General features: G+C 52.3%; 1 protein-coding gene across 1 annotated transcript in view; it reads right to left on the bottom strand.

Annotated features, from left to right (window-relative positions):
* Positions 1 to 27082, bottom strand: part of LOC138258720 (Bardet-Biedl syndrome 1 protein-like) — a 235056-nt gene that overhangs the window by 34467 nt on the left and 173507 nt on the right. The window contains exon 5 of the mRNA XM_069206001.1: positions 26107 to 26148. Coding sequence (XP_069062102.1) covers positions 26107 to 26148 — 42 coding nt within the window. The remainder of the gene's footprint in view (positions 1 to 26106; positions 26149 to 27082) is intronic.

The following is a 27082-nucleotide window of genomic DNA, read 5'->3' as shown; positions in this document are numbered from 1 at the left end:
TAGAGACACAACGGAACACCTTCGAAACAGTAACAAGAGCTAGGAGAAAAACATTAGCGTCGAAGGCACGGAAAAAAGGGAACTGATGTCAGCGAGGACCTCTTACTGTCACAGTGACGTCAGACAAAGTCGCATGTGGAGCCGTGCAATTGTGATGTCCTCGTCGACGTGGAGAGCCAGGAAGAAGATTTTCTGATGAATGCTGGCGCATTGGGAGAATTCATAAGGTGAGGAATTCACAGGTAGTTGTATCCATCAGAAAGTGGCAGAGTGTTTTGCCCTGGAGTGGGGCAGATTGTTTTGGTGTGGGGCTGACTGTTTTGGACTGGAGTGGGGAGGATTGTTTTGGATTGACATGAGGCAGATAGGAGTGTGGTAGATTGCTTTGAATTGGAGTGGTTCAGATTGTTTTTATTGGAGTGGGGTGGGGTAGATGGTTTTTGATTGAAGCGAGGCAGATTGTTTTGGATTGGAGAGTGATATAGGGGGTCATTCCAACCCTGGCGGTCTGTGTTAAAGCGGCGGCCAACCCGCCAACAGGCAGGCTGTCAAAAAAATGGAATTCTGACCCTGGCGGGAACCGCCAACACAGAACGCCACTTTAACACTCCAACCGCCACGGTGGGACAAACAAACAGCGCGGCGGTCACCGCCAACAGGCAGGCGGCAGACAATGTACCGCCCACCCTATCACAACTCACCAATCCGCCACCTTTTCCGGGGCGGGAGCCCCGCCAATAAAAACACGGCAGAAACAGACTACGAACGGGAAAACGCTCACCTCTATACACTCCACGAGGATTCTGGACAGCATGGAACCCGAATTAAACATCCTACCAGCTATTGTCTACCTGCTCCTCTACCAGGAGCAGGAACGCCGGCGCAGACGACAACGGTGAGTACTGCACCTAGGACACAGGGCAGGGGGGAGGAGAAAAGGTTACGGGCACACACATACGCGACACACCCATCCCCCCACCCCCGCAAATACCTACACACCAATGCAGAGCGACAAGTCAGAGTGACACCCCCCAAACCCACTGGAAGAATGCAAAGACAAAATAAAATGATCATTAAAATTGAAGTATATTATAGCATATTTGAAGTTAAGTGAAATATTAAATATATAAATAAAATATATTACAACATGAACAATATATGCATAGCTCAAAAGTCCGGCACATATTGGCTACCTTCCATTGTTCGTGGGCCAATGTGCATAAACACATGGGCAAAGACCACACACGAGACCCGATTCCATTGGAGAGAACACTGCTGGGGCATCAGATAATAAAACTACAGGCACCTCAGGGGGAAGGGGGGGCACCTCAGCCACATGAGTCCACGACGCCAGATCCACGAGGGGCCTTCATGCCCACTGTACCATCCAGGGGAGTGCAAAGCCACAGTCTCTCAAGTCTCTACAGTGGGTGGATTGCCCACTGCTGCATCCTGGGGAGTGCAAAGCCACAGTCTCTCAAGTCTCTACAGTGGGTGGATTGCCCACTGTTACATCCTGGGGAGTGCAAAGCCACAGTCCATCAAGTGGATTACAGACTCCACTGGTTATGGAGGAGGCATGTTGCCCAGAGTGCTTCGTGAAGCCCTGCCCGACACAGATCCGGCCCTGCCAATGGGCCAGCGGTGCTTGAGATGAAGGGCCCAGCGGAGCGGTGCTTGACAGGAATGGCCCAGCGGAGCAGTTCAGAGACGGCGGTGCCCGGCGGTGCCCAGGGGAGCGGTGCTTGACAGGAAGGGGCCAGCGGAGCGGTGCTTGACAGGAAGGGCCCAGCGGAGCGGTGCTTGACAGGAAGGGCCCAGCGAAGCAGTTCAGAGACGCGGTGCCCAGCGGAGCGGTGCTTGACAGGAAGGGCCCAGCGGAGCAGTTCAGAGACGACGGTGCCCAGCAGAGCGGTGCTTGACAGGAAGGGCCTAGCGGAGAAGTTCAGAGACGGCGGTGCCCAGCGGAGCGGTGCTTGACAGGAAGGGGCCAGCAGAGCGGTGCTTGACAGGAAGGGCCCAGCGGAGCGGTGCTTGACAGGAAGGGCCCAGCGGAGCAGTTCAGAGACGGCGGTGCCCAGCGGAGCGGTGATTGACAGGAAGGGCCCAGCGGAGCGGTGCTTGAGATGAAGGGCCCAGCGGAGCAGTTCAGAGACGGCGGTGCCCAGCGGAGCGGGCTTGACAGGAAGTGCCCAGCGGAGCGGTGCTTGACAGGAAGTGGCCAGCGGAGCGGTGCTTGTCAGGAAGGGCCCAGCGGAGCGGTGCTTGACAGGAAGGGCCCAGCGGAGCAGTTCAGAGACGGCGGTGCCCAGCGGAGCGGTGCCAGACAGGAAGGGCCCAGCGGAGCGGTGCTTGAGATGAAGGGCCCAGCGGAGCAGTTCAGAGACGGCGGTGCCCAGCGGAGCGGTGCTTGACAGGAAGGGCCCAGCGGAGCAGTTCAGAGACGGCGGTGCCCAGCGGAGCGGTGCTTGACAGGAAGGGCCCAGCGGAGCAGTTCAGAGACGGCGGTGCCCAGCGGAGCGGTGCTTGACAGGAAGGGCCCAGCGGAACGGTGCTTGACAGGAAGGGCCCAGCGGAGCAGTTCAGAGACGGCGGTGCCCAGCGGAGCGGTGCTTGACAGGAAGGGCCCAGCGGAGCGGTGCTTGAGATGAAGGGCCCAGCAGAGCAATTGAGAGACGGCGGTGCCCAGCGGAGCGGTGCTTGACAGGAAGGGCCCAGTGGAGCAGTTCAGAGACGGCGGTGCCCAGCGGAGCGGTGCTTAACAGGAAGGGCCCAGAGGAGCAGTTCAGAGACAGCGGTGCCCAGTGGAGCGGTGCTTGACAGGAAGGGCCCAGCGGAGCGGTGCTTGACAGGAAGGGCCCAGCGGAGCGGTGCTTGAGATGAAGGGCCCAGCGGAGCAGTTGAGAGACGGCGGTGCCCAGCGGAGCGGTGCTTGACAGGAAGGGCCCAGCGGAGCGGTGCTTCAGATGAAGGGCCCAGCCAGGCGGGGCTTGTCTTGGCGGGGCCCTGTTCAGCGGTGCTTGTCTTAGCGGGGCCCTGTTCAGCGGTGCTTGTCTTGGCGGGGCCCTGTTCAGCGGTGCTTGTCTTGAAGGGCCCTGTTCAGCGGTGCTTGTCTTGGCGGGGCCTGTTCAGCGGTGCTTGTCTTGGCGGGGCCCTGTTCAGCGGTGCTTGTCTTGAAGGGCCCTGTTCAGCGGTGCTTGTCTTGGCGGGGCCCTGTTCAGCGGTGCTTGTCTTGGCGGGGCCCTGTTCAGCGGTGCTTGTCTTGGCGGGGCCTGTTTAGCGGTGCTTGTCTTGGCGGGGCCCTGTTCAGCGGTGCTTGTCTTGGCGGGGCCCTGTTCAGCGGTGGCTGTCACGGCGGGCACTGTTCAGCGGTGCTTGTCTTGTGTTCCTAGGGAACCAGATCTGGCCAATATTTCCCGCTCAGTCGCCATCCGACCTTTCGCTTGCGGGGCCCTCCTGTGCTGGAGTCCTGGGCCCGTGGGTGTCCTCCGTCACACCCGAAATGGGGCTGGTGGGGCCCTCCTGGGCAGCTCGCCTGCTGCCGGACTTGTCCGCCCTGCTGCCCTTGCCCTCCTTCGGCGAATCTCTGGGGCCCTTGCCTCCCTTTGTGGATGTGCCAGGTGACGGTGAAAGGGTAGTGTCCTTGGGGGCAGCCGTCTCAGGCCTGTCACGCCGGCCCTTCCCTTTTTTGGTTCTTTTCCCAGGGGGTGGGCTGCCTGTCCCCTTGCTGCTGGCCGATGTTCCTGCCCTAGGAGCTGGTGGACTCCAATAGCCCTGAACTATGGTCCTATTAGGTGCAGGGCTTGTGGTGGCTGAGGTGCTGTTTGGACTCTTACGAGATGGAGGGGGTGGGTCAGGTGATGCAAAGAGGTTAAGCTTGGAGAGGAAAAACTTTTTAGGAGCAATGGGAAGGGTAGGTGCAGTGGGTATGGGAGTGGAGGAAGAGGATGTGGTTGTAGGAGAGTCAAGTGTGCTGTCTTTGGGTGCAGGTGCTTGTGACGGAGGCTGTCATGAGGTGGATGGCTGTTGGGTGGGTGGCTGCCTGCGTTTGTGTGGTTTGGAAGAGGGGGTGACAGACACAGTGGGAGAGAACACAGGGGACGTGTAAATGGCAGTGGGGGTGGTGACTGCACGTGTGCGGAGTGTTCTGGTGGGTGTGCTGGTGATGGACGTACTGGCTGATGGTGGTGTGCATGCAGGTATGAGTGGAGACGTCACACGGAGGAAGGAGGGAGACAAGGAGGAGGGGGACACAGAGGAGGCAGTGGCTGTTGGCATGTCTGCATGTGGATGTTGCTTGGGTGAATGCTTGTGTGATCTGTGGTGCTTATGTCTGAATGAGCTGCCCTTGGGTGTTGAGGTGTGTGCAGGCTGGTCTGTAGGTGTGTCTGGGATAGGCAGAGGAACAGGGGAGTGGGACTGGGTGGAGGGAGTTGGAGGAGGGAGGCTGGAGACAGGGACAATGGCTGCCGTCAGTGCTGAGGCCAGAGCGTTGAACGATCGCTGATGGGCAGCCTGACCCGAATGAATGCCCTCCAGGTATGCATTGCTCCGGTGCACCTCCCTTTCTACACCCTGGATGGCATTCAAAAGGGTAGACTGCCCAACAATGAGCGTCTGGAGGAGGTCCATGATCTCCGCACTGAGGGCAGCAGGGGTAACTGGGGCAGGGCCTGAGGTGCCTGGGGCGAAGGAGATGCCCGCCTTCCTGGGTGTGCGGGCACGGGGCGAACGCTGAGGGGCTGCTGGGAGGGCGGTGCTGGTGCGCTGGGTGGTGGCTGTACCTGTTGTTGCTGTGGGCACGGATGTTGCCGCCACCACAAGGGAGCTCCCATCCGAGGACGTGTCTGTGTCGCTGACGTCCCACGGGTCCCCGTTGTGGAGCTCCCCTCGCCCTCCGTCTCACTGGTGAACTCGGAGTCGGTTGCATGGCCCTCCGGGGCCATGTGAGATGCAGCTCCCTCGTGCGCCGATGCCACTTCTCCTCCGCCTGATGATGCTAATGCACACATGAACAGGAAGACAAAAAAAAAAAGGGGGGGAGAAATAAAGACATGTTGAGTGCATGCATTGGCGACACCGTTGGCGGAGAGGACAGACACAGAAGCCCCCTGCACTACGCCGGGCACTCGGGGTACACTACTCAATTATTGTGACTTGGCCTACAAGTCTATGGACGAGAAATGCACACATAGGTGAGCCCGGGCCATGGATAGCTGTACTTAGCACCCTACAGAGGTGGGGTGCGGGGGCACAGGGCCATGCCTTACGGAGGGGCCTAGCCTACAGAAACCGCCCTGGCCTAGAGATAGCCACAGCCCTCCTCCCCCACCCAGACACCTCCACTGTGCGCTAATATAGCAGAATGTGTTGATACTCACCCCCTTGTGTCTGCTGTGATGTCCTCACGCGCCCATCCAAATCGGGGTAGGCCACCGCCAGGATCCTGGACATCAGGGGGGTCAATTGCCGTGTGGCACCCCTCCTAGGTTGGGAGGTCATCCCCAGCAGAGCCTCCGCGGTCTTTCTGCTCCCGCGGCGGATGTCCTCCCACCTCTTGCGGCAGTGGGTGCCCCGTCTGTTGTGGACCCCCAGGGCCCGGACGTCCTTGGCGATGGCACGCCAAATGTCGATCTTCTGATGGGCGCTGACCTATGTGACATGTACAGGGTGGGAAAAGAAATATCATCACTTTTCTGCATGGTCGATGTGAGTGGCCCCCCCTCCCCAACCTTGCCATGTGGCACATGCTCTAATCTGTCGTGCGATGCATTCCTCATTCGCTCCCCTCACCACTATCGTTCATTCACCCACTCAACCCAGGCATTGCCCACTAAGCATGGTCCCAGTGTACTTACCTGTTGGTCTGGAGGACCGTAGAGTAGCGCATACTGGGGGAGGACCCCATCCACGAGTGTCTCCAACTCTTCTGAAGTGAAGGCAGGGGCCCTTTCCCCAGTCGCAGCAGCCATTGTCACTTCCAGACCGAGGTCACAGCAGCACTTGCAGTATAGGTCCTCTCCTGTGGATGATCAGGTCTCGAGTGATTAAGCAGATAGAAAATGGCGGTCACGCCCGCGGCGGTGCGTACCGCGGCGGTGTGTACCGCGACCGCCGGCGCACACCCTCATTGGCTCCTGAAACCCATAGGGTTCAATGTTAACCAATGCGGCTTTGCACCGCGGTCTTCGACCGCCTACCGCCACGGTGTGCCACGCCATCGCAATGAGCTCACATCCCATTGTCACACTTCACAGGTCAGGCACCCCCCATTTCAAAGGCCCACATGGCTTAATTTCTACTGCGTCACACAGGCCTAGGCCTTGCATTGCCACTCATACAAGCCATTCAATGCATTGAGAATTGTGTACTATGCAAGCTGTGTGAACGTACCTGTGGGTTGATTGACTCTGTGCTCCATGTTGTCCTTCCTAGGCACCGTCCGCTGGGACTTGAGAGGAGATGGAGGAATGTTCCAGTGTACAGACCGCTGGTGGACCTGTCGACAATGGAAGAACGACATGTCATACTCACATACAGACTTGACTGTGCCACTATACAGGAACTGTGTGCCCAGCTGGAGCCAGACCTGATGTCACCCATCCACCAACCCACAGGGATTCCCCCTCTAGTGCAGGTTCTGTCAGTACTCCATTTTTTGGCAAGTGGATCATTCCAAACAACAGTGGCCATTTCATCTGGGATGTCTCAGCCTATGTTTTCTAAGGTTTTGTCCAGAGTGTTGTCTGCCCTGATGAAATACATGCGGAGCTACATTGTTTTCCCTGAGGTGGAGGATTTGGCTACAGTGAAGGGTGATTTCTATGCCCTTGGACATATTCCCAACATCATAGGTGCCATTGATGGGACCCATGTGGCTTTTGTTCCCCCCAGAGGAAGTGAACAGGTGTACAGGAACAGAAAAAGTTATCATTCGATGAATGTCCAGGTGGTCTGTTTGGCAGACCAGTACATCTCCCATGTAAATGCCAAATTCCCTGGGTCAGTGCATGACGCGTACATCATGCGAAATAGCAGCATCCCTTATGTGATGGAACAGCTACAGAGACACCGTGTGTGGCTAATAGGTGACTCTGGTTACCCCAACCTGTCATGGCTACTGACCCCAGTGAGGAATCCCAGGACCAGGGCAGAGGAACGGTACAATGAGGCCCATGGGCGTACTAGGAGGGTGATCAAGCGGACCTTTGGCCTCTTGAAGGCCAGGTTTAGGTGCCTGCAGATGACAGGTGGATCCCTAATGTACTCACAAAAGAAGGTGTGTCATATCATTGTGGCCTGCTGTATGCTTCACAACCTGGCTTTGCGACGCCAGGTGCCTTTCCTGCAGGAGGATGGTCCAGATGGTGGTCTTGTGGCAGCTGTGGAGCCTGTGGAGAGTGAAGAGGAGGAAGACGACGGGGACGACACAGACAACAGGGACAGAGTGATACTACAGTATTTTCAATAACACACAGGTAAAATACAACACCAGCATTTTACAATTACTTACAGTCTCCTGCCTCTCTACTGTCTGTCCTATTCCCCCAGTGTATGTTAACTGAATTGTGACTTTCCCTTCCAATTTCAGAGATGTGGCCCCCACTGCGTGACCTCTGCTTTGTTTCCCCATGGACTACAGCTGTGTGACAGTGGTATGTTTTCATCACTGTGTAACTGGACATTTTGGCAGCATTATCTTTAATACATTTGTTCACAATACAGGCAGACTCCAGATTGTTTTTGTGCAATACGTGTTTTTATTAAAATGCTGAATTTAGGGACATGGTGGGAAATCGGTGATGGGTGATGGTGGAGGAATGTCCATGGCAGAGTCCAGCTTTTCAGTCTCACAGGTGCATTGTCCATATGCCTGTGGAAGGTGGAGCAGGGGCAGTTAAAGGATGGACAGGGTGACAATGTGGGACAGTGGGATAACATCAGGGGGTATCCTTTTCTGGCGGGGGTCTTGACATCCTACTCTGTCTTCTTACGAGATCTCAGGCCCCGCTTGCGGGGTGGTTCTTCTTCTGCAGGAGGTGGGGTTCTGGTGGCCTGTTGTTGTGTGGGGGCCTCCTGTCCACTAGCGCCGCCGGAGGTGGTTGCCTGTTCTTGGTCCATGCTAGTGACAGGGGCCCTTTGTGGTGCCACATGGTCCAGCAATGTGGGGACAATCTGGTTGAGTGCCCCTACGATGGTGCCCATTGCGGAACTGATGCTTCTAAGTTCTTCCCTGAACCCCATGTACTGTTGCTCCTGCATGACCTGGATCTCCTGGAACCTGGCCAGTACCGTCGCCATTGTCTCCTGGGAGTGGTGGTATGCTCCCATGATGGAGGAGAGGGCCTCGTGGAGAGTGGGTTCCCTGGGCCTGCCCCCCCCTGTCGCACAGCAGCCCTCCCAGTTCCCCTGTTTCCCTGGGCCTCTGTCCCCTGGACCGTGTGCCCACTACCACTGCCCCCAGGTCCCTGTTGTTGTTGGGGTGGTGGGTTAACCTGGGTGCCCTGTAGTGGTGGACACACCGCTGATTGATGTGTCCTGGAGACAGAGGCATGGGCCCGCTGGGTGGGAGCTGTGCTGGTGTTCCCAGAGGGGGTTGGGTCTGCTGTGGCCAGTGGCTGTGTGAGGGGAACCGACTGTCCAGAGGTCCCCGATGGTCCGGGCTGGGCATCTGTGTCCAGGGAGACAGAGCTGCTGTCATCACTGGTGGCCTCTTCTGGGGGTGGGATGGACATTTCTGGACCCTCCTGGGCGATGTGGTGGTGTTCGGGTCCTGCAGGGGTATAGAGGTATAGTTATTGCTTCAGTGTGTGCCATATCGGTCAATGGGTGGGTGCCTGTGTACCCCAGGGCTGGCATTCCTGTGTGGGGGCTTTTGTGAGGGTGGCTTGTGGGGGAGATTTGTATGTGCAGTGGGCATGCTTTGGTGATGGGTGTCCATGCTTTGTGGACGCATGCAGGTCTAGGTGTTGGGATGGGTGGGTTGTGATGGTGAGACATTTGCAGGGAGTGTGAGTGATGGGTGTGGGGGTGAGGGTGGGGGTATGATTTGGGATGCAGGTGGGGTGGGGGTGGGAAGAAGTAGTTAAGATTTGACTTACCAGAGTCCATTCCTCCAGATACTCCGGCGAGGCCTTCAGGATGCAGGATGTGCAAGACTTCCTCCTCCCATGCTGTAAATTCGGGGGGAGTAGGTGGGGGTCCGCCGCCAGTCTTCTGCACCGCGATGTTGTGCCTTGATACCATGGAACGCACCTTCCCCCCGTAGGTCGTTCCACCGCTTCCTGATGTCATCCCGATTTCGTGGATGCTGTCCCACAGCGTTGACCCTGTCGACTATCCTTTGCCATAGCTCCATCTTCCTGGCAATTGTGGTGTGCTGCACCTGTGTACCAAAGAGCTGGGGCTCTACCCGAACTATTTCCTCCACCATGACCCGGAGTTTGGCGTCTGAGAACCGGGGGTGTCTTTGGGGTGCCATAGGGTGGTGTGGATGAGGTGTGGGGTGGTGTATGTGTTGTAGAGTGTGGTGAGTGTGGTGATGTGTGGTGTTTTGTGCGTGGATATTGTGTGGGTGATGGTGTGGTTTGCCTCTGTGTGATGGTGTTGTCTAAGCAGTTCTGTCTATCTCTGGCTTTCTGTCGTTTTTTTTTGTCGTAGGGGTTTGTGGGTGATGTGGGTGTGTGTTTTATATTGTATTGGGTGTGTGGGTGTGTTGTTTGTATGTGTATCAGGTGTGTGTATTTCAAATTGTCCAATGTGGTTGTGTTTTGTAAGGGTGTGAGTATTTTGACCGCGGCGGTGTGTACCGCCAATGGAATACCGCGGTTGAAAAACCGCCGCGTGGATTCGTGGGTCGGAATGGCATGGGCGCATTTCTGTTGGCGTGACGGTGGAGGTTTGGTCATCGCCAGTTTTTCGCTGGCCGTTGGTGTGGCGGACTTTTGTGGATGTCGGGTTTTTGGCGGTTTGCCAGTTGCGGGTCAGAATGACCGTGGCGGTTTACCGCGGGCGCGGCGGTGTTATGGCGGTCTTCTGACCGGCGGTAAGCGCCTTTTACCGCCGAGGTCAGAATGACCCCCATAGTGTTTTTCACTGGAATGGGACAGATTGTAGTGGGGTAGATTGCCCTTACTCCAGTATAAAACAGATTATTTTAGATTAGAGTGGGGCAGGTTGTTTTGAATTAGCGTGAGGCGGATAGGCATGGGCAGACTGGAGCGGGCCGAATGCTCTGGATTAGAATAGGGCAGATTGTTTTGGTTTGGAGTATTGCAGATTGATTTTGCTGGAGTGGGAAAGACTGGTTTGGATTGGAATTTGGCAGATTGTCTTGGATTGGAGTAGGGCAAAAGGTTTTTGGTTGGAGTGGGGCAGATTGTTTTGGTTTGGAGTGGGGAGACTGGAGAAGGACGGGGTGTCTTGGATTGGAGTGGGCAGGTTGTTTTGGATTGGAGTGGTGCAGATTGTTCTTACTGGATTGGAATGGGGAAGATTGTTTTGGACTGGAGTGGGGGAGGATGTTTTGCACTGAAGTGGGGCAGATTGTTTTGTATTTGAGTGGGGCAGATTGGAGTGGGACAGACTGCTTTAGGTTGAAGTGGAGCAGATTGTTTTGGATAGGAGTGGGGCAGATTGTATTTGATTGGAATGGGGCAGATTGGAGTGGGGTAGATTGTTTTAGATTGGAGTGGGTAGATTGGTGTGGGGCAGACTGATGTATGGCAGATTGCTTTGGATTGGAGTGGTGATGATTGTTTTAATTGGAATGGGGCACATTGTTTTGGATTGGAGTGGGGCAGATTGTTTTGTATGGGAGTGGGGCAGATGGTTTTGGAGCGAGGTAGATTGTTTTGGATTGATGTGGGCTCACTGGAGTGGGGCAGACTGTTTTGGATGGGAGTGGGGTAGACTGTTTTAGACTTCAATGCTGAAGATTATATTAGATTAGAGGGAGCAGATTGTTTTCGATTGGCGTGGGGCAGACTGGGGTAGGGCAGACTTTTTTGGACTGGATTGGGGAAGATTTTCTTCTTTATTGGAGTAGGGGCAATTGTTTTGGACTGGAGTGGAGCAGATTGTTTTGGACATGAGTAATGTTTTGGATTGGAGTTGGGCAGAGTGTTTCAGATTGTAGAAGGGCAGTGAGGCAGAATGTTTTGAGTTGGAGTGGGACAGACTCTTTTGGAGTGAGGTAGAATGAGTAGGGCAGATTGTTGTGGTTTGGAGTGCGGCAGATTGGAGTGGTGTAGACTGTGTTGGATTGGTGTGGGGCAGATTGTTTTCGATTGGAGTGGGGCATATTGTTTAGATTGGATTGGGGCAGATAAATTTGGACTGGTGGGGACCAGATTGGATTGGGCAGATTATTTTGGATTGCAGTGGGACAGATTGTTTTGGACTGGAGTAGGGCAGATGGTAGTGGGGCAGATTTGAATGGGGTAGGTTGAGAGGGTTGGATTGTGGATTGGAGTGGATTGGGGTGAGTGGTGTAGACTGGAGTGAAGCGGATGATTTGGTCTGGGGTAGATGGCATTGGTCTAAGGTGGATTGGATTGAGTGGGGTCGAATGGAGTGAGTGGGGTGGATTGGTTGGGGTGAGGTGAGGTGGACTGGAGTGAGGCGGATTGGACTGGAGTGTGGTGGATTACAGTGTACTGCACCATTATGTGTTAAAGCATAATTTTTTAAATTACACGTAAGAAATAAACAATGCCGCTTTCCAATACCTATAACAAGATATTCTTAATCATTTGAGAACAGTGCTCACGAGCAAAAGCATAACGTGTGCAAAGTGATAAAAGAAGACTTGGCAAAATTAAAGTAACAAGTTAACTATAGAAAATAAAACTTTGCTATTTTGGTGGTTCTGCTGGACACATTTGTAACAGTCACTCACCTTCTTTTTGCTGGGCCTTAGAAGTTAAAAAGAAGTACATCAAACAAGTCAGGAGCAGCAGAAAGCCACTGATTAAGTTGAATCAATCAGTGCTTGGCCCTTGTTCCACTTCTCTAGTAGAGACTCTATCTAGCTGCAGATTCCTTAACTTAGAATATTCCCCAAGCATCAGACTGGATCTCAAAAATCTTGAGCAGTAGCTCTGGGTGCTGGTAGGTGGCGCCGAATGGCTCCACATCAGCAGAACCAGATGTGACGTGTACAGTGCCTATATAGCCGTCTCCTCAGCACCCTGACCTCAGTTTCTATGTAACTGTTTCTGTTCCAGAATCATGGAGTCACATCAAGGTGTTCTGTCTAGTGTGCTAGAACTACGGGCCAACAAGGACCTTGCAGGCAAAGAATTACAGTTCAAAGAATGGGGAAGATAGGAGGATCAGTAAGGAATCTGAGGCTAGATAAAGTCCCTACCAGAAAAGGCGTCACCAAAGGTAAGTAACTTGTTCATCTGATTTAGTCTTCTAGATGTAGTCTCCTTCTCTTAGAATAGATACCAAAGCAATCCATTCTGGGACATGGGTCTGCGAATTAAGTCATACCAAAAAGTCCTGGAGGACCAAATTGGCAAACTGCCTGTCACAATGGATCTCACTGCCAAGTCAGTAGTGTTGAGTGAATGTGTGCAAAGAAGCCAACATAGCAGATGTCAAGGACAGGGACTCCATGAGCTAACACAGTGGGCACAGCTTTGTTTCTGGTAGAATAAACCCACAAGCCCTCAGGAGGCTGTTTCTTGGCTTAGCGATTTTTAATGCAGAGTACAATCCATTTGGAGATGGTCCACATCTGCACTAAATTCCCTTTCTTTGTACCAGTGAACCCCACAAAGGCTGGATGTCTACTAGATGTTCTTTTGTGCATTCAAGATAAAAGATAGAAGGAGAATGCTCTATTCAGGTCTAGATGGTGGAGTCTCTCCCACTGCATGGAGAGGTGTGGCAGAGAGAAGCATGTCAGCGGTATGATGCTTTGGCCGACATGGAAAGGCATTACCAGCTTCCGTAGGAAAGAGGCACGGGTACTGAGAAGCAGTTTATATGTGAAGAAGCTGGTGTATAGAGTTTGCACAGACCAAGCCTGTTACTTGCTGAACCTCCTAGCGGATTTGATGGCCACAAAGAAAACAGTCTTGAGTGTCAGGAGTTGGAAAGGACAACTATGTATGGGTTCGAGGGGGTAACGCATGAAATGAATCAAAAACAAGGTAAGGTCCCACTGGGGCTTGGGAGGAAACATTTGTTGAAGACCTTTCAGGAAACATGTCAAAACAAGTGACATGACTAGGGAGGGTTGATCCGGCAACAGCAAGAAAGCAGCTATGGCCGAAAGATACCCGTTTGTGCCCAGTGCAAGGGCTTGCAGCGCTAAAGACAAAACAAAAAACACTTCCAGATAGTGGATCAATATGTTTGTCAGCGCATCAAGCTACAAACTTGTTCCAAAAGCAGGCTTATACAGTCTTTTTCGATAGCTGCCTGGTGGCCAGGATGACATCACAAATCTTAGTATGGAGGATGGATACCCTGAACTGTCACCACTCAATCTACATTCATGAAGTGCTGACTGTGCATTCTATTCTGTGGCAAATAGCCACGGTTCTTCCCCAGTTCTGAAAGAGACCTTGAGCCACCTCTGGATGCAGTCGCCATTTGTGGTTGGCAAAACATGTACAGCAGATTTTGTCCACACTGGCATTTAGAGATCCGACCTGGTGTTGTACGACCAGGAAAATGTTCTGACTTCCAGCCATGTCCGGAGGCGCAGAGCCTCCTGACACAGGGTCCATGACCCCACTCCACCCTGCTTGCTGCAGTACCGCATGGAAGTAGTACTGTCTGCGAACACCTGGACTAGCTTCCCTTCATGGAGGGCAAGAAAGCTTTCAATGCCAAGCAAGTTGCCCTTAGCTCCAGAAGACTGATGTGGAGCGGAGTCTCCACCAGAGACCAGAGGTATCTGATCTCCCCCTCTCCCAGATGGCTGCCCCAGCCCAGAAGCAGTGCATCGGTCACTACTGTCAGCTCCAGATTGGGAAAGGAGAGGAGGGGGTCTACCCCTGACTCAGTCACTGCCCATTACCACTGCAGATCTTTCACAGTCACCTTCAAAATCTGGACCAGGTCGAAGAGATTCCCCTGGTGTTGTGCCAACTGGGACTTCAGATCCCACTTCAGTGCTTGCATATACCATTGAGCGTACTTCACCAGAAGGAGGCCATCAGATCCAACAGTCTCAAAATCAGTCTCATCAAAATCCAGGATTTAGGTTGAAACATCAGGATCATAGCCTGAATGTCCTGGTCTCCTCGCTCCGGAGGGTAGGTGCAGAATTGCATTGTGCCCAGAATGGCTCAGTTAAAAAGGAGCATCCAAGGAGTCAGGTGGGACTTTCGCAAGATGATAGTGAACCCCAGTGAAGGCAGGCCTGCAGTGTTGTGCAGGTAAGAGATGGCTGCCTGGGACAAGCCCGCCTTCAGCAGCCAGTTATTGAGGTAGGGAAGCTTGGAACCTCTGACCTCTGCAGATGTGCTGCAGCCATCGTCTTGGTAAACACCCGAGAGACACTGGTGAGACCCAAGTGGAGAATAGCGAACTATAAACATCTGTCCCACTGAACTCTGCAGGTAACACCAAAGGGTCTGGAGGATGGGGTTATGAAAACAGGTGTCCTGCAGGTCCAGCTCTGCCAAACAGTCTCCAGGGTCGAGAGCAGGCAGGACCTGAGCAAAAGCAAATATCTTGAATTTTTCCTTTCTCTGGAAGGCATTGAGTGGGCGCAGGTGTAAGATAGGGCAGAAGCCTTCGTCCTTCGTGGGCACCAGAAAGCAATGGGAATAGCAACCACAACCTACTTCTGACTGTGGCACCCTCTCATTGGCTTCTTTGGCCAAGAGAGCCTGTACTTCCTGGTTTAACAGAGAGAGGTTGTCTCTGTCATTTGATCTGACGACAGTGGTGGGAATGGTAGGGTTTCTGTAACTGCCACTACCAGACAATTTGAAATACACACTTATACAAAGTTTTCAATGTGGTACTTGATCCTGCCAACAGGGGGCCTGTGTAAGTGCAGTTCATACTAAAGAGGTTTGGAGGCAGCACCTGTCAGGGGGAGGGGAAGCATATTGGGCAGATATCTGGCTTTGAGTCTAGTGGGAACAGCAGCCATGAAAACGATGGGAAGCCTGTTGGCTGGAGTGGTTGGGTTGGAAGGGATGCAGGTGGTAGCCCATACTGTAGCCACGGAAGGAGAGAAAAGAAGAGTGTGGCTAGTGTGGGATCATGGTGAGCCCTAATGACCGTACAGTGACCCTACTCTCCCTTAAGGTGCTCAAGCGCTGAATCAGCCTTATGGCTGACCTGGACATCCCCTGAGAAGCCAGTTGATCTCAGCCAGGTACCGCAGAGAAGCTCCACTGATGAAGCAATAGCCCTGCCCAATAAGTTTGTGTATCGAACCCGCATCTGATGGTCAACATGGCGGCATCACTGCCGTCTGCAATAGCCTGGGTCAGTACGGCTAAGGCCTTCCTCCGAGACCATGGGCAGCGCTTGCGCACGAGTCCCACACAGTGGCCCAAGAGGCACACAGTGTTCACTGACCGCAGTACAAGGTTTATGGAAGAGAAAATTCTCTTCCCAAAGATATACAGCCTCTTGGACTCCCTATCTGGCGGATTGGTAGGTAGCACGCTGGGATTAACCTTAGAAGTAGAGGCCTGCACCACCAGGCTTTCAGGGGGTGGGATGCTGGGTGAGAAAAGCGGAGTCCGAAGGAGAGGGGTGGCATCCAGTTCTCCTATGCACAAGAGTGCCCGTGCAAGTAGGACATCACAGAGAGCTTTAGTGAAGGTCAGAAGGGGTTCTGTGTGGGACACCCGAGGCTGAAGCACTTCTGCCACCCAGAGTGGCATGAGGTCGAGGACTTCGGCCTCACTCTGCAGCACCATAGAAAAGGAGGACCCTTCCTCCGTGGCCACTATAGGAGGAGCGACCAGGCCAGTGTCTGGAGAAGTGTCCAAACCACTGGCATCCGCCAGGTCCTCATACCAGTTGTTATCGGTCAACTGAGGTGTCAGGGTAGCAGCAAACATCCTCAGATCCACCCCAGTCATAGTCCTCACAGGTCCTGTGAGGGAAAGGAGTCACTGTCCTTGACCCTGAATGTCATGGTCTGGTGGGCACCAGGGTCGACGTCAGAGTACGCCAGTCCGGCTCGGTATCAGAGTCGAGAATGACTATTGGATCAGTGCCACCAAAGGGTGTCAATAGTGCCAGGAACACCATCGTGCCACTGAACCGAACCCTGGCAAAGGTTGTGGATTCACATCTGGAGTTGATAGGGATTCAGGAATGGATCAAGGGGGCCTGACTTGCGCAAAGGCAAACCTGCCAGCGGTAACGCAGTCGGGGGACCTTTTGAACCTTTGGGGCCCAATGGCAAAGATGAGGTGCATGGCCTTACAGAACTCTTAGGATTCTGCAGGAATTGCTCTGGCTCCAGGAAATGCAGGGAGGCATGGAGCAGACCCAGACTGTGGCTCTGCAGGGGACGTGTGGGAGTGGGGGCTAGACCTTTGATGTTGTTCCCATGTCTCGTCTGAAGACTTGGACCTTGAACCTGGCAAAGTCGAAGAGTATTTCGACTTCTACGTTTTCTTTTTTCTTGTGGGACTAACCTGATGACTACTTCAACCTCGACGACAACCAGCCAGAACAGCTCTGACAGGGGATCTGGGACCTTCCAAGCGCCCAGGACCTGGAGAAGTGTTGAGACCTCCGGTATCGAGCGGCCAGGAGCTTGAATGCCCATTCCTGGATTGCTTTGGGGTTCATTATATGGCAGTCTGGGCAAGAGCTGGAGTCATGATCTGGCTTCAGGCACAACAAGCAAACCAGTTTGGGGTCTGTCACAGACATCTGTCTGTGACAGGCTCCACAGGATTTTAAACCTAAAGGTTTCTTGACGGACATCCCCAAGGCACACAATGAGCAAAAAGGCTCTAAAAGGTTGACAAACCATCAACAAAATGGTAAAAAATTGACCGAGTTAGCTATTCTGGACAGAAAAGGAACTGAGGTCAGTGAACTGTCTTAGCACCTATATAGGCACAATGCACGTCACATCTAGTGATGAAAATGTTGACACAGAGTCATTCAGAGCAACCTACCAACGTGCAGAGGTATTTATCACGATTTTACAGATCCAGTCTGATGCCTGAGGAATATTCTCAGCTAAGGAATATGCTGCTAGAGTTATCTATCAGACCTAAGCAGCACAGCCTTCCTAAAGTTCTTAACCTACTAAGGCATCCATGGGCCATCAGTGACATCAGGTCACATCTTCCTCAACTTTTGAATAGATTCCACAGCAGTACCTCCCAGATGGTAGGTCTGTGAACTGGTTCAAATATCTTGCTTGACTGAGCTGGCAAAGTTCCTTTCTCGTTGGACCTGGCTGTCCAGACAGAAGTGCTTCATGAAGGTGAGGAGCAACGTCTATATAGCAGCCTGACAAATATCCAGAAGATGCACTCCAACTTAATGCTAGGAGCCTTAGGTCTAGTGGAATGAGCCAGCAGGCTTTCTTGAGGTTGCTTCTTGGACAGTGCATAGCAGATTTGGATGCAGAGAACAGTCCAGCAAGAAATAGTTGTTTTCTGCCTTGCCCTTCGTTGCTCTAGTGCAAAAAACAAAGAGCTGGTCTTCCACACAATGTCCCCTGGTACAATCAATATAGAAGCTAAGAGCTCTTTAGGGATCCAGCTGATGTAGTATCTTCTCCCCTTAGAGGGGTGAGGTAAAGCAAAGAAAGCTGAGGGTGATGCTTTACCCGACCATAAAAAGTAGTAACCCCTTTTGGGACGAACAAGGCTTTGGTCCTCAACACCAGCTTGTCTGTAAAGAGTGTTTTGTATGGTAGGTTGACAGAGAGAGTCTGTAGCTCACAGACCCACCACACCACTGTTATGGCCATGAGAAAAACAGTCTTTAGAGTGAGGAGCTGCAACTGACACCTGTGTAGCGGTTCAAAGGAAGTACACATTAGGAATGTGCAGACTTCGTTCAGGTCCCACCAAGGCATATGGAAGGTGTCGGGTGGAAACTTATTCTAAAATGCTCACAATAGGTTACTTAAAGAGGGCTGGCTGGGCAACCACAAAAACATAACTTGTAACTGTCCCTAAAGCAGGTTTCTTGCTGGGCTGGAGACACCACAAAAAGCAACACTTCAAATAGTATCAATATGCTGAGTACCGCATTTAAGCCACAAACTTGCCCTAACAACACGCGTAGACTAATTTAGTGGAGGAATGTAGGAGGCTTGCTCTCCATGATGTACACCAATAGGTGATGCACCCTGTACTGAGTCCAGCAAACCCTTAGTGATCATATAGGAGGTTCTAGATAACCAGAGCTCTCAGAGGGGTAGCTGTGGTGAGCAGCTAAGGCTTATATAGGAGGGTGTAAAGCAGCTGCAAATACCATACAGGTCAGTCAGTGATGTACACACAGGAAAGAACCACACCAGTGTTAGATAAATAGTCTATGTTTATTGTAACACACACACACTAGAACTAACTTTGGTATATCTTCTAACCCATGATATGATGATCATACAAAAATATTCTTTGAAAATGGTATGTATAGGCATATAATGACATGTGCCCCTACTGGAGGATGGCGGGAGGGGGGGAGCAAACCATGTACTAAGTAAATTGAATGCAAGAATCACTTCGACCCCAAACTACCACCCAAGGAGCCTTAGGAGCACAGGAACACCGAAGGTAAGTAGACAGGATTCCTCAGGCACCAGTGTGCAGAGTTGTAACCCTGGGTCAGTGTCCATAGGATAGCAAGGGGAAGTGGTAGTTGGAGTTTTCAAGTTCTAGGATCTTTCCCAGAGGAACCAGAGGAAACCCGTTGGAACAAGGGAGGTTAGACAGTGCCCCACCCATGGATATCCAGAACAATTGAGTACCTACATCAGGGAGCCCAGGTGCATAGGAGTGAAGTAGTGTTGGAACCTCTCGTTCAAGTCACTGGGGACCTCTGTGATCCTGCTACTGTTGTGTCCCATGGACCAGATAGGAGGAATCCAGGTGTAGATTCCGGAAGAAGAGGACCTAAGGAAAGAGTCCATACCACCCAGAGGTGCCGAGGTCGTGCAGGAGGGCAATGCCCACCCTAGCAGAAGATGCTTTCCTGTGGGACAGTGGACGAAGAAGTGCAGCTGTAGAGTCCAGGCGATGCAGGAAGAACCCTGAGTTGACTAAGAGCTATCTGACGCCAGTCGTCGGATTGCAAAGGGGTCAGTGGTCAGCACGACCACCAACAAGCCTTGGCAAATGCAGGGAAGCATTGCCGAGGTTTGCAGGATTTGTGGGGACCAGCAAGGTGACCTAACCTTTTCAGGTAGGTCTGGGCCAGCCCTCAGCAAGCAGGAGAACCAGCAGGAATCATTGGAGCCCCAAGCAGGACCCTCTGGCAGCAGGCACAGGGAGGTCTCACCTGCACAACAAAGAGGGCTGCCCATGTCACAGTAGTTGCAGAGAGGACATCGTTCCTGGATCTGGAGAGTGCTGGAGGCCGGTGCTCGTTGGAGCTAGGAGGTCTTCGGACTGAAGAGCCAACAAGCCTTGGTAACGACAAGCAGACCAGGTGCACAGGGGTTCCAGCCAAGCAGCTCCATCGAGGGACCATAGACTTCTCAGGTGCAAGGAAGATGGGTCAGACCTCTGGAGAGCCACAGAACCACCACCTGTGTTGCAGAGCCTTGAAGAGTCCATGGAACAGCAGGGTGCAGGGGAGGGACTCCTTCACTCCAAGGGAGATTCCTTCTTGGTTCCTAAATGCAGAGAGAGTCCTTGTGACTCTGAAGGATGCACGGCCATGGAGCCCTAAGTAACCCAGGAGGGGGTTGGACACTTACTGCAGTGGCTCACCTATCAGGGATGCCAGCCTGTAACCAGTCGATGCTCCCAGGGGCCTCTGCTCTTCTTATTTCCAAGATGGAAGAATCAAGTGGCCACCTGGCAGAGCTCTGTGCAACTCCGTAGGGGAGGAGCTGGACGGGGGGGTGGTCACTCCCCTGTCCATTCTGTGGTTTCGTGCTAGAGCAGAAACTGGGGGTTCCTGCACTGGTGCAAACTTGTTTATGAGAGGAGGGCACCAAATGTGCTCTTCAAAGCAGTCTGGTGGCGTTCAGTTGCACTTTCACCCCAGCTCAGACACCTATTTCTAAAGAAGAGGTGGTCACACCTCTATCCTACAGGAAATCCTTTGACCTACTTTTCCCTGCCCAAGTTAACCTCAGTAGTAGGAAGGCAGAACAGTGTCTGGGCTCGGCAGCAGCACAGGCTGGCATGCAGACCCTGCAAGGCTGTACAGGTAGACTTAAGGGGAACCCCTAGGGAACCCCCAGAGTACATGGTATCATGTAACTAACACTGGAATCGGTGTAGTTGCGTGATTCCAACATGTTTGATCCCAAACATGCCTTGGTTCAGTGACACCATTATTGAGTTGGACAACTCATGTTGACGAGTGTCCACTATATACCTTAAGATGGCTTCCCCGCACTTACAAATCCCAGGAAATGGAGTCTGGGGTTTGTAGAGGCACCTTTGCTCATGCACGGGTGCCCTCACACCTAGAACCATGCATCCTGCCCTTGGGCTGAAGGGCCTTCATTAGGGGTGACTTACAGGGTCAGAGTACAGTGGCCATGATATAAAGTAAACCATATAGTTTTACTGAAAGGTGCATGCACTATTTCCACAGGCTGCAATGGCAGACCTGCAGTCCCAGTTTGCACGGGCCCCTATGGGTGGTACAATACATGCTGAAGCCCATGGGGGACCCCAGATGTACCAATAGCCTGGGTACCTAAGAACCATATATTAGGGACTTACATGGGTGCACCAGTATGCCAAGTGTGGGATGCAAAAGTTACCATACAACTAAATTTAGAGGAGAGAACACTGCCACTGGAGTCCTGGTTACCAGGATCCCATTGCACTAGTCTAAACGTACTGACACTAGTCAAAAAGTTGGGGTAACTATGTCCGGAAGGTGGTACTTCCCTACATGGAACCCTTTGGTGCCAGAATGACATCAATTACTTCCAGAGGAAGGTCGAATTAGGTCAATTAGCATTGTTCAATCTCCAAGCATGGAAATAAGGATTGGGTAAGTCCGGGCGCAGGACATCGCCTTGCTGCTGAGACAGAATGTCCTCCCAATACTACACCCTTATCAAAGGAGTGATGTTCATGTCCAAATGTACACAATCCCCTCGCCCAATATGGTGCCATGAGGATAACTTGGTTGTGGTCGTTCCTGCTCTTTTTCAAACCTCGGGCTGGAAAGGTAACACTGTAAAGGCATACAAGAGCCCTGAGCTGACTCTAGGCAGAATGCATCTCAAAGAAAGTTCTGACTTGGGAACTCCAATGTGAAAAGCTGTGCACACGGTGCATTCTCTGCAGTTGCAAAGAGATCGAGCCAAGGTTGACCCCATTCGCTGAAGGGACCATACAACACTTCCGGGTGTAGCTGCCATTAATGATCCATTAGTTCTGTTTGGCAGCTGAGTTTGTCCGCCCTACCGTTCAAAGATCCTGCAAGGTATTGTGCCACCACGAGAATTCAATGGTGGCCGCTGATACAGGGTCCACCGCCCCAGCCTGCCCTGCTTGGTGCAGTACAACATGGCGATGGTGTTGCCCACTAGCACCTGCATTATCCGCCATTTGATGGATGGCAGGAAGGATTTCAACATCAAGCGAATAGCCCACAACTACAGGAGACTGATGTGAAGCCAGGCCTCCACCAGAGACCAGATGTCTCTGATCGCCACCTCACCCAGATGGCCTCGCCAACACAGAATTGATGCATCGGTCACCACTCTGATCTCCGGGTGGGGAAAGGAGAGGGGTTTGCCACGGCTCCAATCACATCCAAGAGCGACCACTGCAGGTCTCCTCCGAAATCTACACATACTCAGAGAGACTCACCTGATGCTGTGCCCACTAGCACTTCAGATTCCACTACAGAGCTTGCCTATGCCCCCCAGAATGTTGACCAGCAGGATGCAGGCAGTCATCAGCTCAGTAGCCTCGATGACATCCTCACTGGTATCTAGGATAGAGGTTAAATCATCGGTATCACAGATCAAATGTCCTGGATTCTCTGCTCTGGGTGAAAAGCATGTCACTGCACTGTGTCCAGAATAGGTTGATGAAAGGAGTACATGTGAAGTACTCAGGTGTGACTATGGCATGTTAACAGTGAACACCAAGGATGTCAAGAGGTTTGCTGCAGTCTGTAGGTGGGTGACTACTGCCTAGGGTGAGCTGGCTGTAATAGCCAGTTATCGAGGTAGGGGAAAACTGGAACCCTGCCCTCCATATATGCAGTGCAACCACCAACATCACTTTTGTGAACACCTGAGGGCCACTGGTGAGACCAAAGGGGAGTACAGTGAACTGAAAGTACTCTATTGCCCGAACAAGGCATCCATGGTATCAAGCCCAAAGCCAACACTGCTGCATCACTACCATTGTGAATGGCTACAGTAAGAGTGGGGACCAAGTCCTCTAGTAATGCAGAAAGTACCTGAGCGTCAGAGTCCCAAATGGCAGGAGCATAGTGGCCAAACAGGCAGTTGAGGTTGATGGACGTTAGAAGTAGACATGGGGAAGTGAACACGTGTTTTTCAAGTGTATTAAGCTGCTTTAATTCTCTATCCATATGAAGTGGTAGGGAAGGCGTTTGGATTTCCTCTGCTTGCGGACGCTTGCACCACTAAACTTTCTGGGGTCGGGTGCTGAGAATCTGGGCAAGGTGGTGTGCCTTCTTATGTGCCTATTTACCTGCAGTCAGGAAAACAGCTTTGCCCACATCCTGGAAAGGTGTCCTTAAGGGTTCTGTTAAAAACGAAATAGTGACTCTGTAGTGTCCTGTCCGGCTTGAAGGACGGCAGTAAATACATTCGTTTTCATCTCCATAGTATGAAATTAGAGGACAAGGACCTCAGCCACACCTCCTTCCGTATCACTACACGAAGTAGGCACTTTCCTCAATAGGTGGCCCAGGTGTGGAGATCAGTCCACTGAGTGGAGAACTGTATAGCCCTCTGGCATCTTGAAGCTCATCATACCAGCTGTCCTGAGATCATTGTTGAGCAAACTCATCACCTTCATCGTAGCGATCACTAAGATATTATAAGAGTCAATGCTGAAAAGATTGTGAATGATCACAGTGCTTCCATGGAGTAAGGGCAAAGTGTCTGACTCTGAGTTGATTTCGATCAAGGCCGTAGTCTGATTTCTCTAGGCCACAGCATTTGGGTAACCCATCAGACACTGTGAGCACTACAGGTTGCACTTTGTTGTCCGGCGTTGATGCTCTGAGGTCTGGTGTGGTTGTGGTGCCAAGACCAATGTCAGACCCGAAACAGGTCCAGAGGTTCCAACTGGTGCTGGAGGTGGGTCCGCCAGTGGAGTCCCAGTTGGAGGTCCTCACCTGACGAGCACCAGTGGGAGCCGGCAGCATGCCAAAGAGGAACAGCATGCCGTCACAGAGCTGCGGTGTAGTTGAAGGCCATGGAAACTAGTGTTGCTCTTGGATGAGTTGGAATTGGCTCCAAAGAAGACTAAGAGCCTGATTATGACCCTGGCGGACGGCGGAGGCCGTCCGCCAAGGTACCGCCGCTGAATGACCGCACCGCGGTCAAAAGACCACGGCGGCCATTTAGACATTTCCTCTGGGCCGGCGGGCGCTCTCCAAAAGAGCGCCCGCCGGCCCAGAGGAAATGCCCCTGCAACGAGGACGCCAGCTCAGAATTGAGCCGGCGGAGTTGCAGGGGTGCGACGGGTGCAGTTGCACCCGTCGCGTATTTCAGTGTCTGCTTAGCAGACACTGAAATACTTTGCGGGGCCCTCTTACGGGGGCCCCGCGGCACCCCCTACCGCCATCCTGTTCCTGGCGGGCGAACCGCCAGGAACAGGATGGCGGTAGGGGGTGTCAGAATCCCCCATGGCGGCGCAGCAAGCTGCGCCGCCATGGGGGATTCTAAGGGCAGCGGTAAACCGGCGGGAGACCGCCGGTTTGCCTCTTCTGACCGCGGCCGAACCGCCGCGGTCAGAATGCCCTGCGGGGCACCGCCGGCCTGTCGGCGGTGCTCCCGCCGACCCTGGCCCCGGCGGTCTTAGACCGCCGGGGTCAGAATGACCCCCTAAGTTCTGGAGCCAGTCGTAATGGTATGTTACACCCTAGAGCCTTCTCAGGAGCTTGCGAGTGGTAGGAAGGGGTAGAGTCCTGCATGGACTTTAAGAGTTTCTTTTTGGACTTGCCTGATGGCTTTGATAAAGATCTGTGGCATGAACAGGACTTTCCGTTCGACCAGTCACTGTATTGACAATGTCTGACAGCTTCATCTCGCAGTTCCAGATGGCATTAGATTAATCAAAGCACAGTCACAACAGACCTTAGAGTTGTGGTCCAACTCCAAGCACCAAGGAGGAATCTAGTGCGGATAGGTCTTAGAAAGGAACTGATGTCAGTGCATTTGGGTGGCTTTTAGATGCATTTCCACAAGTCATTTCTGGAGTGAAACAACATTGGGACGGAGCAACCACATGCCATTTATGGGTGCACAGTTATACTGCTTGATCATTTCCAAATCCAGTCTCACACCGAGGAGAATATTAAAAAAGTGGGGGATCTGGTATTAGAAGTATCGATCAGAATTACTAGAAGATTTTGACCACGCAGAGGTCTTCATGGAACAACGACCTCGGGCGCAAGAGCGGTTCCGTGCCCTCAACTTGGAGCTGAAACATGATCTACACAAAGCTTATGGCTCAGTCTTTTGTTTAGTGAAATAAAGCTTCACTTTCCAGTCCCAGTAGCACTTCAATTGCAAGAGGAGTCGTGCTGGGAACCCAAACACCAACGACACACCTAATGTGAGACCTTGACCAACATCTATTTTGTGCAGTCACAACATGGTTGAAAGACTTTGATTTGAGGAGCGGACATTGTTGGCCCTCTAGCTCAACCCTGGGTAGCCGTGGTTCTGAGCAGCACGGCCCACAAAAAGGAACAAGGGTTAGGCATTTAAACAGCACCAAGATAACTGAACTAGAAATAGCCGAAACACTAAGGAAATCCAACACCAATTTATAAAAGTAAAGTGTATTTTTAGGCACTACAACGGAAAAGCTCCACCGGAGGGTTCCAGATATATAGGTTTTACAAAGTACAGTAAACATTCAAATTTAACCTAACTGTGAACATGCACTGGCAATTTTAATGAATATAACATTTAAAAAAAAAATTGAGCAAAAACTTTGGCTAGTTGTATTACGACTGTGTGACGGGCTAGCTGTGGATCGCCCGCACATCGAACTGACTGGTGCTGGCGCTGCCTGCGCCTTTTCCAGACCTCCCCGGCTTCCCTTCCCGTGATTGGCTGACGGGACCTTCGGCGCGGGAAGCCGGGAGGTCAAAAGACCCAGTAGCAGAACGAGAAGGGATCAGAGGAGACGGAAAGAAAGGCAGAGACGGAGACGGAACCGGAGTTGGAGGAGAAGACGGAGAGGACGACGTGGAGGAGGACAAAGAAGATTGGAGACGCGAAATGCGCCTGGAGACGGAAGAGCGGTGTTCATCCCAGCGACGGGACCGGACACCACAGACGGGACCCCTACCAGCAGGAATCAGGGAAGACGGAACGCTGCACCCCGCCACGCTTCCGGAGAAGTGTGGCAGTTCCAGGTGCATGAGGGCACTGCCCTGAGGGAGAGGGAGGGTGGAGAGAAGGGGTGGAGCACTATCGCATGAAATCACTGAAACATCGAGCACAAAGCATAGAGGCAGCACCAAGGCACCGCGCACAGAGATTCACCAGCCAAGAAGGCTAATAGGAGACTACTAGATTGGTACAATTCGTTATAAAGGAAGAAAAGGGAAAAGGATAGATCTAGGAAGAATCCCAGTCGAAGGAGATAGAACAGAGTTATAGAAAACAAATACAAAGAAGAAAAGATACCAAAGTGGAGAGGAACCAAAAGAAGGAAAGACAAGAAAGGAGACAGAAAAGGGAATAACAAAACCCCAGAGTATTTTAAATAAATCGCTTACCTCTGTTCCTCTCTTTCTCTCCACATACGCTTCCCGGGGAACCTGTGAGACGAGGAGACAAAGGAGAAGTGTGAAGAACATAATCCGATACCTAAAACATCCATAACAAGCCAGAAGAAAGAAACACAAAAGAAGAAAGACCTAAAACTACCCTGGCTCTAACCCACAATATCTAAAATAAACACCTTGTACATAGAACAACCGGTTCATGTGTGATTACTACACGCCAATACGGTTACAAGTGGTGTCAGAAGTGAGATTTTGAAGAACCGCCGCCATGGAAGAGAAGGCATCGATGGCCGTCATGATAGCCCAGTTGGCAGAGGGTCAGCAACACCTCCAGCTGGTTTGGGAGCAACAAATGAAAGAAGCCAAAGAGGAACGTGAGGCGTTGCAGACAGCTCTCAAGAGCCAGGCAACACTTATGGCCAACAACCAGCTGGTACATGAAACAGCCCTGGGGAAGCTCACAGACACCATCGCCCATACAAAGGTACACCCTAATGTATCAAGTAGTGTACTGCAGCGCTATCAGGAACAGGAGGACCCAGACTCTTTCTTCACAAACTTTGAGAGAGTTGCCAGCACAGCCAACTGGCCAGAGGAAAAATGGGGCCAGTATATAGCCCCACTACTCACAGGCCACTTGCAGGCAACTTACCAAGCTATTAATCCCGGTGGCACTCTACCCTACAGGGAGATCAAGAAAACTATTTTGGAAAGGGTTGGATAGTGAAAGTTACCACACTAGGTTCAGATAAGTGAAATGGCAGCATCAGGAGAACCCTCACACTTTATACTATAGAGTCCAGCATGCAGCAGGGAGGTGGTTACATCCAACAGAGAAAACCAGGGAAGAAATGTTTGACGTTATAGTCCTGTAACAGTATTTGGATGCTTTGCCTTCTACCACACGAAACTGGGTAAGACAACGTCCCGGGCTCACTAACGAAACAGCTGTGGATCTTGCCTGTGC

This window comes from Pleurodeles waltl, chromosome 9, assembly GCF_031143425.1.
Source record: "Pleurodeles waltl isolate 20211129_DDA chromosome 9, aPleWal1.hap1.20221129, whole genome shotgun sequence".
Taxonomy (NCBI): Eukaryota; Metazoa; Chordata; class Amphibia; order Caudata; family Salamandridae; genus Pleurodeles; species Pleurodeles waltl.
This window is presented reverse-complemented; position numbering and strand designations above follow the sequence as displayed.